This window comes from Sinohyriopsis cumingii, chromosome 2 (genome assembly GCF_028554795.1).
Source record: "Sinohyriopsis cumingii isolate HCF-2022 chromosome 2, ASM2855479v2, whole genome shotgun sequence".
Classification (NCBI taxonomy): Eukaryota; Metazoa; Mollusca; class Bivalvia; order Unionida; family Unionidae; genus Sinohyriopsis; species Sinohyriopsis cumingii.
Window position 1 is genome coordinate 56,044,192 of NC_142962.1, and position 20,735 is coordinate 56,064,926.

Sequence of the window (20,735 nt, forward strand, 5' to 3'; positions counted from 1 at the left end):
TTGGCAAGGAAGATAATTTCACAAAGGGTTTTCAACATGGTGGACAATGCTTGCATGTATATGGTACAGCATTGAATTTTTCTGACTTTAAAACTGGGCTTGTTATAGATTAATAAACATTGTCTGCATTAATAATACAAAATTGTTTACTTAGTCAACATTATCAAATAAATAGATCCAAATACAAGCTTAGCAAACAGTCAGAGAAAATCACACATATCTAGGTTCTCTAAGCCTCTGTTTACAAATCTTAGGTGGGCAGATCTTCTGTGAGTGAAACAAGGTTTACATGCATTTCTTTCTGCAATTTACATTTCTCAGCTGTTAGTTTTTGTTACCTAGCACCTTTCACTAGCAACCTGGACCACAGAATTGTTTGCATTACATAAAGCTAGCCATACTGAATGCAGCACAAAATCTTTAGATGTCTTAGCTTAGCAACCCAAGTATAAATGCAACTGGTTGTTGGTCTTGGAAAAAAAATATGTCCAAAGTCGAATATGTTTTATTCTATATTTATTTTCAACTGAAATTTACACAGCTTACCTCGAGTCTTTCTAACTGAAGAGCCAGAGAGTTCTTCTCTGTGCTTAAAGCCTCTACAATGGTCTGCTTCTGAATCAAGCTCTCTGTCAATGCCCGAACTCGTGACTCCAGCTCATATTCTGTCGTACTACTCATGGATTTGGTTGATAACTGTAATAGTCAGATTGAAACTTTGTCATTATTGGGAAATGATACTTTTTACTAACTTCAAGGTTTACTTTAACAGTTCTCTAAATGCGATGATCCAAAATATTCAAACATTATTATTGGTCATTATTCTTAAATCCAATGAGCTATGACTTGGGTACAAAGTAATGTCAGAATGATGATGCATTAACAGTTGCCAAAATGAGAAAGAATCTTGAAGAATAAAAGAAAAACATGGTCATGCAAATCATGCCATTGTGTATGCAGGTAAGCAACAAAATACAGAGAAAAGTGTATTGCAGGCGAAACAAAATACAATGAAAAGTAAATTTTTAGTAAATTATATTTCTCCAGTAATACTTATGTCATCATAATAATATTGGGAATAAACCCAGTTACCTCTCAATCACAGCCCCTCCTGGAAAATATTACCAAAAGGGAAGAAACTCTTACCCATTACCTGCCCTGAATAAGGCTAGGTTGCTACCCTTCAACTAGATTCTTACCCATTTAAGCTGAGTAATACATCATCAAGGATTCTCTCATTTATGGGAAGATGTGGGATTTTTTAATAGTAACATGATTGGTTAGGTATTCTTGGATAAGCACAATCCACAACAAAAATTTCTTAAAATCAGGGGAATATGTAATATGAAGAAGAAATGCATAAGCATCCAGCTCCTACCAAGGACACTCTTCAAGAGTCAAATGGCAGGATTCCACATAAACCATATAATAAAAGCATCCTGCCCCTACCATTGACATTCTTCAAGAGTCAAATGGCAGGATTCCATATAAACCATATAATAAAAGCATCCAGCCCTACCAAGGACACTCTTCAAGAGTCGAATGGCAGGATTCCACATAAACCATATAATAAAAGAATCCAGCCCCTACCATAGACAATCTTCAGGAGTTGATATAAGCATCCAGCCCCTATCATGGACATTCTTCAAGAGTCAAATGGCAGGATTCAACATAAATCATATAATAAAAGCATCCAGCCCCTACCATGGACACTCTTCAAGAGTTGAATGGCAGGATTCAATATAAACCAGATAAACCACTCTCATAACATGAGGACAGTAAAACTAATAGTCATGCAACCCATGAAGACAATTCACAGATAAGAGCTACTTTTCCTTATTGAAAATAATTTCTGCCAAATCTAAAAAGCTAGATCGTGGTGTGAAAAACTTGAGAAGATTGAGTTTGCATGCCAGCCAATAGATTCAATTATGTCTAGGATTGAATTCATGCTAATTTCATGAGCTGAAATCTTCATGAGACACATCTATCTCCAGATATCTCAGAGAATCCTGAGCACATTGCCCACTTCAGCTATGATGCTAGGGTATGAGGGGTTATATTATCTTTTTCAGCATTCACTGAAAGAAAGAGAAGATGTTGAGTCTTATAGCCCTTCTCCATGCACTTCAAAGAGTGACTGAGAGTATGGATTGTGTCTTGCATTGCTTCTCTCAATGTATCAATTAATGAGAGGTACCAGATGACCACTTTTTGAATGTGCACTGACTGCAACCTATTCTTAGCTACAAAACTTGGTTATGTCATTAGGATAACAGAACAATACAATCTTCTGAATTGGAGACAGTTTGGGTCCAATCAAAGGAATGCAACTTGCCCAACATGCCCAAAATACATACAAAAGCTTGAGGTAACAGACATGTTTTATCTGACACCAGCTTCAGTGAGGTTCTAACTAAAGGCTTGAAATGATCCTAGTTGAGAATGTTAAAACTCATGAAAGATTTAATTTAGGTAATGTGTTGAAAGATTTAGTTCTGTTCAAGTTCCAATTGGCCAGCAGGTCTGATAACAGTGACCAATATCCCCTCTACCATGATGCCTGAAAGTGCTGGACATCATGGAGCAGAAGCCTTCGATATTAACTGTAGCAGCGATGAATAACAATCACTGTCACATTCAGTAAACTGAGAAGTTGCAGCAAAACGCTGGGATGGGTTGAGATCCAAGTTCACTATAAACCCTAACTGACATAACTTGAAAAAAGAATGTTCATGCCCTTTACCCAAGACGAACTTACTTTATGTGTTTGAACGATGTAGTTCAGATATGATATGGTCACTACTGACATTGCTGACCTGAAGAAAGTGACAATGCAGATGATGGTCTTTGTGAATGCCCATGGACTTGAGTTGAAAATGAACAGGAGTACACAAAGATTGACATCTTGTTCCTTGGAAGACACACTCAAAGAACTTGCATGAACTTCGGGAAATCAAGACATGGAAGTATGTTAGTTCAGTCAAGAATGATCGTAAATTCTTTCCTCATTATGGAAAGCCTGACCGACAGTACCATTCCTGTTCCATGACCGGCCTTAGGTTTTCCACTGGCTTTGGTCACTAGAATGAGGCTAAAATAAAAAGCCTACTTGAAGGGCAACAAGTAGATCTTCCGCAAAATGTCTACCTTTTCCAGATCAGATGACATGTCCAGCATGGAAAGGAAAGACAAAAGGCGAGGGGCCTGAATAAATGAAATCGGAAGCTGCCCTCCAAAACAAACCTGGATAACCCATTATTTTTCAGAAAATGGTTGCTCCAAGATATGAAATGAAGGAGTCTGGCACCTACAGACAGGTTGTCAGTGGGTGGCTAATCAATGACAGTTATTGGGAGGCTTGGGAAAGGAGAAACCTTGCTTCCTATCCCCTTTATTGAACTGTCTTTGAAATTAAGTGGCCTGTTTCTACCTAAAATTAGACTGAGACCAAAACTGTTCTGCTGGGCAGTGTTCAGCTTCTTGTCAGTTTTCATCTCTTTATTGTGTCTAAAAATGAATCAGTCAGAATGACAGTACAGCTTCTTGTGCTGCCTACTTCCTCAATTCTACCACTGAACAGCAATGGTATATCAAAAGGCATAAAACTGAGCCAAGGAATGATGCAGCTTTAGTAAAAATTAGCAGAAACAGGTGTCTATTCTCACCAGATCCAAATTTTGTGGATGCCACATGAATGGTGTGGCCTTGTTAATTACCATCGCAATACAGGCCATGAACTCCAATGCAAGTTCACTGCCCAATTCCTCAGCAATTCAAAAAACTGCCAGCAACGCTAGATAAAGCACCAACAAAGCTGCCACCATATTCTGCACCAACATGCAGGTGGGATGGAAAGCATTTGGATCCACCTTATAAAACAATGGGGCTGCCATATTAACTACCACAATGTTTTTGTCAGAGCTCATTAAATCAATACTCTATGTGTCTGTGTGCATGAGTTAAAAGCATGATGAGAGTGATACTGGTAGTTGCATTTCCAAAAAGAAAGCCTTCAAGTTTCTCAGGTCCCAGTTCTTGTAAGACAAATAATCAGATATCTTTTTAATCTTTGACATCTGTGACACCTTCTCTAGTCAAGGTTCCAAAGATGATAATCTATCTACACCTTGGCATATCGAGCAGATATATTTGTGCTTTGGGTCAGTGATTTTCCAATCAAAATTTAGTTGTTAAAATCTGAACACTGCTTCTACACGATTGAGACAAGTGGATCACACAACCTGATATGGAATGATATATAAGCAATTTTCCACTGCCGGTCTGTGTTTCCACAAATACCTTTCACTTAAATAGACATGTAATGGATTCCTTCTGGTACATAGTCATACTTTGAATGTTAAACTTACAAAGTATCCTTTTCAGGTAAGTTGCATCTACCATTTTTGGCCAATGTACAATGCACCACGCTATTGGTTAGTTGGCATTACATACTTAGGAAGGCAACACATGAGATCCAATAGGTGTAGCCAGGACAAAGCATCAATATATCTGTTAGATCCGACAAGGATATCATATCGGAACCATGGCTAGAGAAGATGGCAGTAGATGGAATGAGGGCCCTTCCTATTGTCTTCGTAGTCTACTGAAACCATAACCATACTGGCTTTGCTCAAAGATGGTGGCACTGAGCACTCTGACATTGGCACAATATCTTCCATGGCAACTTATACAGCTGAAATCCATGCTAATTGATCACTGTTAGCTATAAATTTCTTGGACTTCATACATGTCATCATCATTGTTCAACTAAATGACAAGAATGACAAATATATCAGACAAGCCAAAAGTGTTCATATATAACACTTGTTACTTAAATGAATGAAAATTGCAGGCAATGTATGAGAGTAAACAACCAACAATAGGCATCCATGATACAGTGCTGGAATACAAGGCCAGAAGAATACAAATGCAAAAACAAAATTCACACAAATATTGATATAAGTAAGAATAATGATTGCAACATGTAGCAAATACATTTTGGACAAAATCAAAATATGATTCTGGTTGGCCAACCATCCCTATTTTTTGCCGTTGACCCTAGCACTTTTCCCCCCCAGGTTAAAAAAAAATGCAATTTTTTTTCAAGCAAATACAAAAATATTAAAATATCCAAAAATTGATTTGTCCATCTAAATGAACCAGTTTAGCCCAGTACTTTAAGTGCTTAGTACATTATATATACTAATCATTATCATATATATATAATGTTTACAAAAAAAACCAACCCCACCTACCTAGTCTAATTGTAAAACCAGTACAATAGGAAACATACGTATTTTCGCTATTCCTAATAGACAATATTATATTGACATTCTAGTTTGATTAGTTGAAATATTCAAGACAAACAAATTCTGAGAGGCCAAGCAAAATGATTTGGATTGTACTGAGATAGAGCTTAATGGCTGAGTTTATTCCCATGATCTTTATGGTATTTAAACAGGAAAAGTAAAATTTTCCTCCTTGCAGGTATAATCTATTATGTGATTATATTAATGCCTTGATCTGGTAACTGCTGTGCAACTTCTTTTAATATCTTGGTGAAAATTAATATAATTTACCTGATTTCTAAGCTTGTCAATCTCAGTCTCTCTATCACTGAGTCGGCTCTGGAAAGTACTCTTCTGTTTGTGCAGCTCCTCTATTGCATATTGAAGTTCCTGTACAAATTAATGGAAAACAATTAAGGACAAACCTAACCCATTTTAATTAATGCTAAGCAGAGTTAATAACTGTTATTCTGAGAAACCAATATTTAAAGTTAAATATATCTATTGAAAAATATGATCATACTGCAATAGCAATCTTTTCACTATCTTGTACTCCAGCCATCCCAAATAAAAAAGGCATTAATAAATAATGTTGGTTGTTTTAGCATTCAAAGTGCCAAAACATTGTCTACTTACCAAGATGGAGGTCAGAGAAAGGTCTGCAACTGGGCAGAGGGACTGTGCTGAATCCTGCCATTTGTTAGTAACTAACTGAGAAGTACATGCTTTTCCAGAGATGAAACTATCAAGTGGGCTTGGAACAGACTATGTGCATTATGAATGAGTAAGTATTACTGAAAAAGCATTTTTCTATAAACATTGTTTTTATTCTTCAAATACATTATCAGATTGTAATACGTTGGAAGAATAGGTATGATGCTGAGGAAGTCACATCCCCATACCCCCAGTATTAGTCTGCATCTAGTCAACTAACATTTGAAAAGCAGCATCAAGTTCTTGTATGAGATGTTAACCAACAATAGCATAGATCAATGAAGTTATGTGATCTTTGGGGGAAATATACACCCTGTCACAAATCCAACAGGAGTACTTACAAAGCTGCTGGTGGACCTGACAAAATATAGGCCTTTTGTGATTAGAGATTTCTTACTGAAACTGGAGAAGGCTGTATTAGGCCTCCAACCCACAGCCTGAATGAAGGCAATCAAAGAGCATTTTCACTTGAATGCTTGGTTTGTTGCAACTGCCCTAACCACACAAGCTGATAAGTGTATGAAATTTACATCGTCTTGGGTTTGTTCCTTGTATAAAAATCCTTTCCTTCTTCGAGTGATAAAAACATGCAAGATCCTCCTCTGACTGACTCAGTATACTTTGTGTACAACTTCAATGTCCTGAGGGAATTATGAGAATGTCCTTGATAAGGGTCAATTTAAGACAGAGATACACAATGAAGACTGATTCCCATGAACAGGAACATGTCTTGGCAATGAAAGCAGGGACTGTACGAGAGAAACCAAACAATTTTTGTGTCAGAGCTGTTGGGAGTTTAGGTCAACCAGTGAGGCATAAATTTAACCGATTCTAAGTTTCAGGTGACTAGCAAGGAGGACTTATATGACAGATGAATTAGCATGGCTTTAAACAGTGTTACAAAAGGATGAGTTTTTTAACAACAAGCAAATCTAAGGTAGGTACCAGTTTGAGCAAAGAGTCAAGGTCTTTAGTTGGGACCAGTCAAAATTGGCTAAAAGTTTGGAGAAGCCATCCTTGTCAATTATATCCTTCCTTCAATGATGTCAAAACATGTTGGATATTGTGGATTAGTTGCTCTCGATAATGATCAGTGCCAATTTCTAAAAAGCCAAATGTGGAAGAGAAAAATCTGTGGTTTTCAGACTTTTAATAGAGTGGCATTTTTCTGCTTGCACTACTGGGTTAAAGATTCCATTTTGACCATTTTCACTCAAGTCTTTCAAAGTGGTGGATTTGTGTACCCAAGCAATTCTGTCCACCACCTATTTTGCAGAAATGTTTCTTTCTGATGCTGATATAAAGATACCTCTCTTCCCCCCTCCCTCTCTGTACAAGCTGGAGGTAGATGCAGGTAGCTGTGGAATTGAAAAGCAGTGTTGAACTACTCTGAGTCATGCCTGAGACTGACTTCTAGGTGCTTGTGTCTAGGGTTTTCTCAGTGGTGGAATCTTGGCTATGCCCAGAATGTTGGAGACCAGATCTAGCATGTAACCAACAGACATGACACTTTGAACTGACTGTTGCATGTTTTAGAATGAATTCTGGTACATGTGTAAAATGTATGAAGACAACTTCAACATGCCCAGCCTTGCAATGTTTCTGTCAACAGCTGGAACTCTGGTATGGAAAAATGGTGAGTTTTGTAGAAGGTTGGAGTTAAGTTAAATGGGAGTCATCACTGTGCGAAGAAAGACTGAGGTCCCGTAGTTGCCTCTTAAAGAAGTGCAATGTGTTAGTGATTAGACCAGATTGTGGTATCTGTTTATAGGAACCCTGGAGTTTCTTGGCAAAAATATAAAGAGATGCAGAAATTCTATTGTTCACCATTGACAGAGCAGGATTAGCATGAAAGAACCATGAATGTAGTAGTTGGAAGACTTCTTCTTGAACAGATGGTCAAATCCATTCAATATCAGAGCTGTGGGGTGACATTGAAGCCTCCTATGATGGTGGTAAAGGCTCAACAGAAAAGCAGACAAAAAAAGGGTTGTGAACCAAGCTCTGAGTCCATCCTTTGTTATGAAATGGTAAGGCTATGTATTGGCTCTGATTATCATCAATAATCTAAGATGGGTACTGTGTTTTCAGGGAAAGAAAATAACCATACCTGGCATTGTGTCAAAGTCACAACACAGAAAGGACCGATAATGGAATGGTCCAGTGTTGGTCCCCAATTATTAGTCCAGTACTGGATATCAAATGAGGCTTGATCATTGAATCCAAGGCAGGTTGTATTGTGCATCGGTGAAAATGCGTAGACTGGAAGTTGCATGGCTGGATATTGGATACCATCCACTTCATGGGTTCAAAACAGGGTACGTCAGAAAGACTGATCATACTCAGAATAGTTTACAGATGGTGTATGTCAAGTTGTTGTAAGTGTAGTATTGTGTTCTCCTTGGCTGGTCCACACTGGCTACCATACCATGACAGTATTGGTCTGTCCAGTCCTAGAATAACCAGAAGAGAGTGGTGGCAAAGTAGACAAAGGTATTTCTGAGTTAGTGTACAGATTTCACAAGTGTTGTCCACTCCATACAGGTAATGCTGGTGAAATTATTATCTTCTGACAGCTTAAATATCTTTCATACACATCTAATCCTGCCCATTTACTTGGAATAAGATGTAGTTATGTTTAGCATTGAGATGTGGTGTAAGTACTACTGACCATTATGACAGAGAAATAAGATGGCATTGTAGACAACTGATATGCAAAATATTCATCTACCTTGAAGACAGAGTAAAATTCAGTATAGAAGTAGATGGGACATACTTTCATTGTGATGAGAAAATTCCTTGGATCAGGCAAACTTGAGAAAAAGAACTAAAAACTGTGAGGCCTTTGAAAAAGCACCAGTAGTAACTGGTACTAATCCCTCTGCCAAGGAATGAACACTCTCATCTGACATATATCTCAGAGGCTAAAACAAGTGAAAAAATAATGTGAAATCTTTGTTCTGAACTGGTCCTAAAGGCAATGCCATAATGACCTGTTCAGGTTAAGGAGGCAAGGGAAGAACTGGGATTGTGAGTGACATATGAGCTAAAATGGTCTGCTTATTTTTTCTTTTTACACCAGTGACCTCTCCACTTTCAACGTTTCTGCCAGAAGAAATTGGTTCAGTGAGGTGGCAGCAGTAGCACTACTAATGGTGTCCTTCTCTTTGTTGGTGCACTTCTTTGCCTTTCTATTATTCTATGTGCTACATCTGGCCAAGACCATAGCCCATTAATTCTCTATCCACTGTCTGCAGATGTCATATATATAGCTAGAGACACACCACATATATTCTAGACACATAGCATGGACATCATCTGCCAGTTTAAAATGCTTGTACTCAGAGCACTTAGACCGCTGCGTTGTGTTGACACCCATAAAAATAGAGAATAAAATGATAGCATCTAAAGGTGAAAAAAATCAAGTATCCCATAAACTTACTGTGAAGTGGATGCTAATGAACAAAACAAATGCATATAAAAATTACATACATAACCTTTCTGGTAGGTAGTATTAGGCAGTCCAGATTGAATTTGTATATTAGGTCAAGTATGCATTATTTGCATGAATAAATTAGTAAAGGTGTGACATGTTTATCACACGCCAAAGTTTGGTTCTCATAAAGTTAGAAACTTTTGTCTTGGATAGAAAAGAGCAAAAAAGAGGTAGAAATATAGATGGAGTATAATTATCTTGTGTGGGAGGGGCCCCGAGTGGCGAAGTGGTATAAAGCACTCACCATTATGGATCACTGCCATCTCATCTCTGTCTGCACAGTTTCGAGTCTCGGATTCTGCCAATGTGGGTATGTGAGAAAGCTTGCCAGTAGCTTCTCGTGGGTTCATGGTTCTTTCTGGGGCTTTCCCGGGTTCTTCCTCCACTATTAATACTGACCGTCATGTATAGCCTATCTTGTGCTGAAAAATGGTGTTAAACCCTACAACTACAAAACAACAACTTGTGTGAGAAAAATCATCAACTTTGCCCCCCCCCCCCCGCCCCGGATATGAAAGGATGCCACCTGATAAAAGGCTTTGTGAGGACTCTACAATTGTGCTTCTCAGCTGCAACTGAAGTGTGGATGGGATTTGACATGAATTGCTCTATTAAAGAGGAGATCACTCTTGCCCAACTCCCACCTCTAAGAGCAGAGAACATTTAACTTTTTAAATTTAGCATGGGAGGACTGGATTTGTGAGGCAGTGGTTATAATCCTAGGATATTATGATCAGGCGACATATTTGAAGAAGAAATGAAAGCCGAGTTGAAAGATGTTTCCAAAATTAGAATGTTCCAATAGCAGCTTCCAACAGTATTTAAATAGTTTACTTTTTTCATGCAGTAAGTATATTTCCTTGTTTCTTAGCCTAACAATCTTTTATGAATATTTTGCTCTTGATTCATTGAATGCTTAAGCACACAGTTTAACATATTCTATTATGCGCCAACTGTATAATCTAAAATATTCATGAAACTGAAAACATAATGGCCTGGAGTTAATGGACCATTTTGTGCAGATATGATTTTCAAGGGGTCACACATTTTACCTGAAAACTCAATCAATAATGCTTTTTTTTCATGGTAGACCAAAAAAAATTTAAAAAGAAATCCTTGATGAATATTTTCATTTTAAAGTATGCAACAAATCTGAGATCAAAAATTCTTGTAATGGAAAGATTCTGAAGATCCCTATGTCAATTATTGTCAATTATGTCACAGTGTATTTGATGTGACTTACCTGTCAAATGTGTAACAATGCATGTCATATGACTTACCTGTTAATTGTGTAATGATGTATGTTATATGACTTACCTATCAAATGTGTAACAATGCATGTCATATGACTTACCTATCAAATGTGTAACAATGCATGTCATATGTCTTGCATATCAATTGTGTAATGATGCAAGTTGTATGATGGACCTTCCAACCTTGTAACAATTTGTCATGTCTTATTTGCCAATCTGTGTAACAATTTATGTCTTCCAAATGTGTAAATAATATGTCATATGACTTACCAGTCAATAGTGTATCAATGTACACCATATTTTTACCCATCAACTGTGTGATGAATAATGTATGCCATACGATGGCCCTGCCAACCTTGCAGCAATTTGTTAAATGTCTTACCTGAGAAACTGTGAAACAATTTATGTCATTTGTTACCTGCCAATTGTGTAATGATGCATGTCACATGACTTGCTAACCATGCAATGATGTAATATGACTTACCTGCAAACTGTGTAACAATGTATGGCACATAACTTACTTGCCAACTGTGTAATGGTGAATGTTGTAGAGTTCTGAAAACTGACACAAAACTTGAACACATTTAAACAAGATGCATCTGCCACAAACACAGCTGGTGATGTGAAACCACGGACATGCAAACTGCAAACACAGACATATAGTACATTTCTTCTCTCACCCTCTTTTGTTTGAGGATTTCCTGTTCTGCATCCTCTCTTCTTTGTTTTTCCTCCCTGAGGTTATCCTCTAATGTGTGAATCTGATCCTGGGAGGAAACTGTCTCCTGTTGCAGCTGGGCTTCCATTTCCTAAATAACAGAAAACCAAAAGATACTGTTAATTAAATAATTTTCACTGGGTATTGCTTTTCATTGAGTATCACTTTTTATGCATTTTTTAGCTGCAGCATACCTTGAATTTAAAGATCTACCAAACTACGAAAACACAAACTATGAAAATATCAGGGTTCACAAAATCATTAAAACTTGTATTTATGAAAATAAATAAACTCACAGCAAATATTGTGCTATTCTGGCACATACATATATACTTGACAAGAGATGTAAAACTTTAACAAATAAACATATGAACTGAAAAGAAACTTTGGTAGCTCCTTTTTTTTTACAGTAAGTATTGCCTTCTGACTGTATTCTTTCCTTCAAATTTTATTTGTATTATTTTTTCAATGTATGAACACATGTAGTTTCATTACTTTTTACTGTACTGATAAATGTAGTTATATCACTTTTTATTGTATTAATACATTTAGTTACAATACTTTTCATTGTACTAATACCTATAGTTACAATACTTCTTACTTTACTAATACATGTGGCTATATTACTTTTCACTGTACTAATACATGTAGTTATATTACTTTTTGTGATACCAATACCTGTAGTTACATTACTTTTTGCTGTACTAATACATGTAGTTATATTACTTTTTGCTGTACTAATACATGTAGCTACATTATTTGTTATTGTACTAACACATGCACAAATATTACTTTTTGCTGTACTAATACATGTAGTTATATTACTTTTTGCTGTACTAATACAAATACTTATATTACTTTTCATTGTACTAATACATGTAGTTATATTACTTTTTATTGTACTAATACATGTAGTTATATTACTTTTTATTGTACTAATACATGTAGTTATATTACTTTTTGCTGTACTAATACAAATAGTTATATTACTTTTTATTGTACTAATACATATAATTATATTACTTTTTATTGTACTAATATGTGTAGTTATATTACTTTTTATTTTACTAATATATGTAGTTATATTACTTTTTATTGTACTAATACATATAATTATATTACTTTTTATTGTACTAATATGTGTAGTTATATTACTTTTTATTTTACTAATATATGTAGTTATATTACTTTTTATTGTACTAATACATGCAGTTATATTACTTTTTTCTGTACTAATACATATAGTTATATTACTTTTTATTGTACTAATACACATAATTATATTACTTTTTATTGTACATGTAGTTACATTACTTTTTATGGAACTAATACATGTAGTTATTGTACTCAAGGACTAATAACTTTAAAAAAGAAGGTGTGATGCAATGTTGAAAAATCACACAGACTGTAAGATGTACCTTTAGCTTTAAGTCATGGAGAGTCAACTTTTCCAAACAAGTGATGCTAAATTGTTTTCTAGAAGGCAAATATCAAAGCTCAGGCACTTCAAATTACTTGTAACACACAAGCGATTCCAAAATAAAGAGAATACAAATGAAATACTGCAAAGTTTGTTTAAACTGCACACTGCAGTAATAAAAGTGTTGTTTTTCATGTAAGTTTCTCCTTTATGGAAAAATCCATCAATCATGCCTTACCTGTAGTTCCATTCGAAGATTCTCAACAGCAAGTTTTGTTTTATGTAATTCTTCTTTAAACATGTCTCGTTCCTGTTTAACAGCATCAAACTCCAGTACTGATACCCCTCCTGCTTCCCCTAATGATTCTGACCCCTCTCTCAAACTGGTAATTAATCTGTCTTTTGACTGAAATAAATATAACAAGCACAGTATGAAGTTATAGTTGTGGTTTGCACAATCGGATTTGCTTTAAAAGTCAGGGTACAAGTATATTATAATTTATACATGATTTAAAGTAATATTTGACTAGGTTCCTGCCAGTGCAATACCAATTAACCATTTATCTCACACCAAGTACTACTGTCCTTGCCTGACAAACTCTGCATGCTTAGCTTATTTTCTGGCATAAAGGAAGAAAACAGCATGCATGGTATATATGATTACCCATTCACTGTAACTCTTGAGTTGTCTGGCCTCATTAAATTGTAGTGAATCTTTTCGCTTTAGCAGATCACTGACATACAATATTAGCAAATCAAAGAGGATCAAAAATAAAAACATTTATTGGTAGCAAAGTGGTACATGCTTGTATGCTACACCAAGTCAACATGGACAAAAATGAAGTGTGGTCATTTCATTCTAGCACAAGAGAGTATCAAACAACAGATCATAAAAAGGGATGTTAAAATAATATTGCAGAAAAAACATCAACTGGGGGATTTCTTCTGTGAAATATAAGTCCATCAGTTCACTCATTGGCATTACATCCATAGTAAATATTGTGCTTAAGTGCTATTGAAATGGTGGATGGTAATATCTGAACACACACACACACACCATTACAAATGTCTGTAACAATCCATCTGAGTAGATGTCACATGTGTATTTTGATGAAGTAATTTTAGTGAGCATCAAATTTATAGAAAACTTAAATTTGATTGCTAAATTACCAAGATTACAACTACTGCATAATATTTTGTAATATACATGTCAGACACAATTATTATAACAAGTGGGTGCTTTATTCAAAAAGGGTGATGCATTTTAACAACTCTATAAAATGTGCCACAAGTGCACATTTAAAACTTCAACTTAATATTGCCATAGGAAACAAAGATTAGTGTTCATGTAATTATCAGGTGCATACAGGATGTAATTCAAAACTCCATTCTGATTCCAGTAACAATTAAGGTGGTTGGTCTGAGCACATGACTAACTTTATAGTGCAGAGGAAATGGGACCTAAGTGCCTTTCCTAAGATCAAACTGAGAGAGCATATGAATGATCATATCATACAGAAGAAATGGAAGCTAAGCATCTTTTCCAAGGTCACAATTGGGCAACTGACCCATCAAACCCATGACCAATGGATTAAGAGTCAGAAGTTTCACCAAGTGAACTTTTCCAAGGTCATAACTGGGAACCTGACCCATCAAACCCATGACCATTAGATTAAGAGTCAGAAGTTCTACCAAGTGAACTTTTCCAAGGTCACAACTGGGCAGTGAACCCATCAACCTCAAGACCAATGGATTATGAGATTGATGCTCTACTAAGTGAGCTTTCCAAGGTCACAACTGGGCAGCTGACCCATCAAACCCACAGCCATTGAATTGGGAGTCTTAAGTCCTACCAAGTGAACTACTGCAGCTCCTCAATTCTAAATAATATACATTTTGATATATACTGACCTGTAGTAATCTATGTATCACCAGTAAACTATAGCTATCTATCACCAGTGACCTACGCATCACCAGTAAAATAAACAGACATGTTGTGATCTATGTATCACAGTGACCTCTAGTTGTTGTTGTTGTTGTTATAGGGTTTAACGCCATTTTTCAGCACACGATAGGCTATATAAGGCGGCCAGTATTAATGGTGGAGGAAGAACCCAAGAAAACCCCGGAAACAACCACTGACCATGAGAAGCTACTGGCAAGCTTTTTCACATACCCACATTGGCTGAATCCGAGACTCGAACCCAAACAGACAGAGGTGAGTTGGCAGTGATCCATAATGGTTAGCGCTTTAGACCACTCGGGGCCCCTAAGTGACCTCTAGTAATCTGTGTATCACAGCGACCTTTAGCAATCTATTTATCACCAGTGATCTGTGCATTACCAGTGATGTGTAGTAATCTATGCATCACCAATAAAATATACTGACCTGTAGTAATCTATGTATCACCAGTAAAATATACTGAACTTAAGCAATCTGTGTATCACCAGTAAAATATACTGATCTGTGGTAACTGTAACACCAGTGACCTGTTGTAATCTATGCATCACCAGTAAAATATATGACCTGTAGTAATCTTTGTGGCACCAGTGACCTGTAGTAATCTATGTGGCACCAGTGACCTGTAGTAATCTATGCATCACCAGTAAAATATACTGACTTGTAGTAATCTATGTGGCACCAGTGACCTGTGGTAACCTATGCATCACACATAATATATACTGACCTTTAGTAATCTATGTAATACCACTGACCTGTGGTAATCTATGTATCACACATAATATATACTGACCTTTAGTAACCTATATATCACCAGTAAAATATACTGACCTGTAGTAATCTATGTATCAACAGTGACCTGTGTAGTATTTTATGTAACACCAGTGACCTATGGCAATCTAAGCATTACCAGTAAAATATACTGACATGAAGTAATCTATGTATCACCAGTGACCTGTGGTAATCTATGCATCACCAGTAAATTATACTGACCTTTAGCAATCCACATATCACCAGTGACCTTTAGTAATACATACACTACCCATAAAATATACTGACCTTTAGTAATACATACACTACCCATAAAATATACTGACCTGTAGTAATACATACACTACCCATAAAATATACTGACCTGAGTAATACATACACTACCCATAAAATATACTGACCTGTAGTATTCTTGTTGCTTTTTCTTTATACTCAGACAGCTCATGCTTGACTGCATCTGAATTACTTCTTGCCAACTTTAACTGTGCATTCAGATCTGAAACTTTATCTGCAGAAATAACGAATCATTCGTAAATGTTATGAAAAACTGACAAAAGTATAAAATCAATGCAACATGAAATTAAATTTTTGACCATGAGAAAATTGTCTTCAAAGCAAAAGCACATGTCCTCCCTCATCCCACCATAATAATTAATGTCATTGTGTGACAATGGCAGATGACAGAAGAAAAGACAAATCTAGCAAGGTGAAAAAAAATAATATTTTGTAAGAAGTGTGATACAGAAAGTCCCTGATTTGTAAGGTTCTGATTTCAGTCTCCCTTTCATTAAAACACATCAGCTTTACAAAACCTGAATGAGTCAGTCAGTGAGAGTGATTACAAGGTAAACATTTTGAACAAAGAAAACATGAATTTGTGTTTTTAAAGACACTGCAGATCAAAAAAGTTTCTGTTTAAACTTAAAAAGAAAATCAAAGAAAAACTGCTGTAGCTGCATGAAAATCTATGAATTTCATGTTCCTACAAATTTGCATGTCAAATTTATTTATTTATCTTAAATGGCATTTACTGAATTGTGATAACAAGGCTTTTGTCCTAAAACACTTAATTCAAAAATTGTTTCAACATGCTTTACAAGATTTAATAACTGCTCTAATGGCCTGAAAATCAGACAAGAATACAAACATATAAATATAAATATGTCTACCACAACTTTAAACTTTATTTGACTACCACAAGTGTTGATTTAATTAATATTTTTGTTGAAGAAGTACAAAAAGTAAAAGCATATGTCCAAAAATATTTAAAAGCTGATGTAATCATCTGAAAATCTATTTGGATCATCTACATAATAATTAAAATAAGCATACCAAATTTCACTTATCTACCTCAGACAACACAAATTACTGTGCAGAAATGAAATTGGTAACAAGAGATGGATGAACAGAAGGACAACATCATATTTAAATACACTGGCAGGCATATAAAAATAGAACACAGTCTCTTGACAAAATGGACACTACCAACCAAAAAGAATTTTAAAAAAATCAAGATAAAAGCATTTCTTCTCTTTAACTGCCGAGTATTGAAACCATGTGTAATACCTTTTAGCAATAAGATTTTCAAATTAGCCACTGTTTCAGCCATATTTGAATATTGGCACTATTTTCATTCTGGACCAAGTAAATAGCATTAGAAGTTCTTTGGTGAAGACCCCATGTTAACATGGGTGAAAATATGAGGTCAGATTGGCAGCATTTTATTTAAAATAAATTTGATGTCATATTTGCACTATTTTAATTTAAATAAAACTAGATACTAAAAGGATTCTTCTTGTAGAAATTAAAGGTCTATACAAACTTCCATTGAGAACAAAGATAACAAGGTTATCAAGTTGGCTGCCATGGTCACATAAGTCAGATTGGCACCATTCTTATTTAGGACCATCATGGTAAGTCTTTTGATGAAAACCCCAAGCTAATTTGACATTTTGTTCCTCCGAAGCAGTGACAGCAAGATTTTAAGGATGGCTGCCATGGCAAGCAGATTAGATGTCAGATCAGCACCATTTTCATTTGGAACCACCATACTAGATATCATATGAAATCTTTTGGCCAAAAAAAACATGCTGATATAACAATCCAGTCAGAAGAAGCAACAAAATAAAATTTCAGGGCAGCTGCTGTGTCAGCCATTTTAGATACTGGAGTGGCAAGATTTTCATTTAGGACCAAACAGGCATCATGTGAAGTCTTCTGATGAAAAGCCCATTTCTCCTTTTGAACTGCTCAGTGTCGACATCATAAGCAATATTTTATTGTTGCAATAACAAGATTTTCAAATTATCCACTGTGGTGGCCACATTTGATATAAGGATGGTACCATTTTCATTTGTGATCAAGTAAACATCGATAGAAGTCTTCTGGTGAAAACCCCATGTTGATACGACCATCCATCTAGAAGGAGCAGTCATAACAAGATGTTCAAAATGAATGCCATGGCGGTCATACTGAAGCTCAGATTGGCAACATTTTCAGTTAGTACAAACTAGATTGGCAACATTTTCAGTTAGTACAAACTAGATTGGCAACATTTTCAGTTAGTACAAACTAGATTGGCAACATTTTCTGTTAGTACAAACTAGATTGGCAACATTTTCAGTTAGTACAAACTAGATTGGCAACATTTATTGTTAGTACAAACTAGATTGGCAACATTTTCAGTTAGTACAAACTACACAGTACACAAAGACTTTTAGCATAAAAAAACATGCCAATATGACTTTCTATTCAGAAGAAGTAGCCATAAGAATATTTTCAAGACAGCTGTCATGGCGGCTATGTTGGACATCAGATCTGCTCAAGTAGACCATGGGATGAATTTGTAAAGCTGCAAGGCAATCCTCCAAGCAGTTTATTAGAAGTAGTGATACTGAGATGAAATGAATTACTATAGACCTTGGGGCAGTTAAAATGGTGCTGATATATTTAATATAATTGTCAATATTTTATATACAATATAGTAGAACGAGAACATACAAATATATACCTGGAGTACTCATCCCTGCATGAAAAAGATCCCTACAATCACTCAAATCATTAAACAAAATATAATTAAGTTTTGTGAAAGAAGTATATACATATACATATATATATATATATATATATATATATATATATATATATACCAGGAAAAGAAATGAATCCACAGCTATGTTGTACATATTAATACATGCATACTCCACATACCAGTATTATTAAGAATACATTGTGCATTTCATCAGCAAATAATTATGATTAAAGTGTTACTTTTTTCTTCTGCTAGCTTTTTGTTAGCTGTAGTGAGGGCTTCAGCTAGACTTCTCTGTTCTTCCTCCAGTCTACTCTGACGCTGAGAGGCCTCTTGCTGTAAATGTGACAAAGAGACTTTATTACATGATTAGGCTGGTTTGATGCATATATTTTATGACATCACACATGAAGGTACACATCAAAATGGCACATTCTATTTGAGTATAGCTTGCAGTATTTGGAAGAGATTCTAAGGCCCAGGTTCAACCCTTAATTTATGCTTGGCAAATATTTTAACTTTATTAGCAAATTACAGATGATACTCACCTTTGGCTGATATATACAGGTACATGTATAATCTAATTTTTTAAAAATCTAAGAAGTTATGAAATGACTGACACTACTTTCAAACATGATTATGAATGTTATTTCTAACCCTTGTGCAAGATACTTACAGTTTACTTCAGGATTGTCTGTGACTTGTACCCATACCTATGTCTAATAATAACACGATATCAGTAAAATCTGCATGAAAATTTTTCAATTCTTTCAAACATTTTAAATTTTAAACAATTTTCTGTATCTCCCAGCCAACACCATTTGATCCATAGCTACTCCAAGTAAATGGCTTTTCTGATGTTAATCCCACGACATCTTAGTCCAAGTGCTACCAACAGTTGCTGATTACAGTGATCACTCATAAACTTTAACACCGTTCCGGTGGCCTAGTGGTTAGAGCGTCTGCCTTGGATGCGGGAGGTTGTGGGTTCGATCCCCGGCCGATTCATACCAAAGACTTACAAAAATTATACTAACAGCTGCCTCGCTTGGTGCTCAGCATCAAGAGGTTAGTGTTAGGACTGGTCAGCCTGGTGTCAGGATAATGTGACTGGGTGGGACATCATGCTACATGTCTGTGGCATGATGCTCCAGTGCTAGACATCACTATAAACTGCCACATTGCAGACATCGTAGCAATATGACTGAAATTTTTTTAAAGCTAAGTTACAAATCCAAATCACATCACAACACACATAAACTTTAACTGCTGAGTAACTGTGATTACATTGATCACTCATACACTGTAAATTCTGGATAAATGTGATTACACTGATCACTCATGCACTTTTACTTCTGGCTAAATGTGATTATATTAATCACTCATGCAATTTAACTTCTGGGTAAATTACTCAATTTGTACTTGTAGGAATAAGCTATATCTTACTCCCTGGCCAATTCTGGATATGGTTCTCAGGTAATTTTATCAAACTGAGTCATTTCTATGGCATTCACCCCTTCTCAAATACAAATTCATCCAGCATTCAAGTATTCATTTGGATAAAGTTATACCAAATCACTAAGAGGGGTTTTAAATTCATGATGTGGGGACTAACATCAGAAATGATTCCTTGGAGTGGATACAACAGTATCTGCCTGGAGATACAGAAGGTTGGTTTAAAAATTCAAAATATCAGAATGAAGTGAATTATTTTCATACAAATTTTAACAATATTATTCTTTTATATAGTCAGATGTAGACAGGGGTACTAACCATAGAGGGTCATGGAGATTAACTGAAAAGTGATCTAAAAACAACAATTGTTTTCAGAAAAATGCCTGTGGCATATATTAAACTATATTAAACTAAACTAATGTCTTCTTTATCTGTAACATGTAAAAATTCATTCCTGATCACTCAAAAATGAATGTTCATACACAGATGTTCCCTCACATAATAAGCCTGCATATCAGGATCTGTGATGAGATTATGTCAACTGAACAGCATAGATTCTGATGTACTACAGCATAATGTGACAGCAAAGATAGCAAAGTTTTAAGAATATTATGTTCCTCCAAGAA

At 35.6% G+C, this 20,735-nt stretch overlaps 1 protein-coding gene across 3 annotated transcripts in view; it reads right to left on the bottom strand.

The window, feature by feature from the left end:
• LOC149804909 (golgin subfamily A member 5-like) overlaps positions 1-20,735 on the bottom strand; it is a 63,687-nt gene that overhangs the window by 14,089 nt on the left and 28,863 nt on the right. For all 3 annotated transcript variants that reach the window (XM_089945782.1, XM_089945776.1, XM_089945771.1), the window contains exons 6-11: positions 18,894-18,990; positions 16,025-16,131; positions 13,131-13,298; positions 11,435-11,563; positions 5,583-5,681; positions 547-696 (exon numbers count right to left, since the gene is read on the bottom strand). In XM_089945782.1, the coding sequence (XP_089801908.1) occupies positions 547-696; positions 5,583-5,681; positions 11,435-11,563; positions 13,131-13,298; positions 16,025-16,131; positions 18,894-18,990 (750 nt within the window). The remainder of the gene's footprint in view (positions 1-546; positions 697-5,582; positions 5,682-11,434; positions 11,564-13,130; positions 13,299-16,024; positions 16,132-18,893; positions 18,991-20,735) is intronic.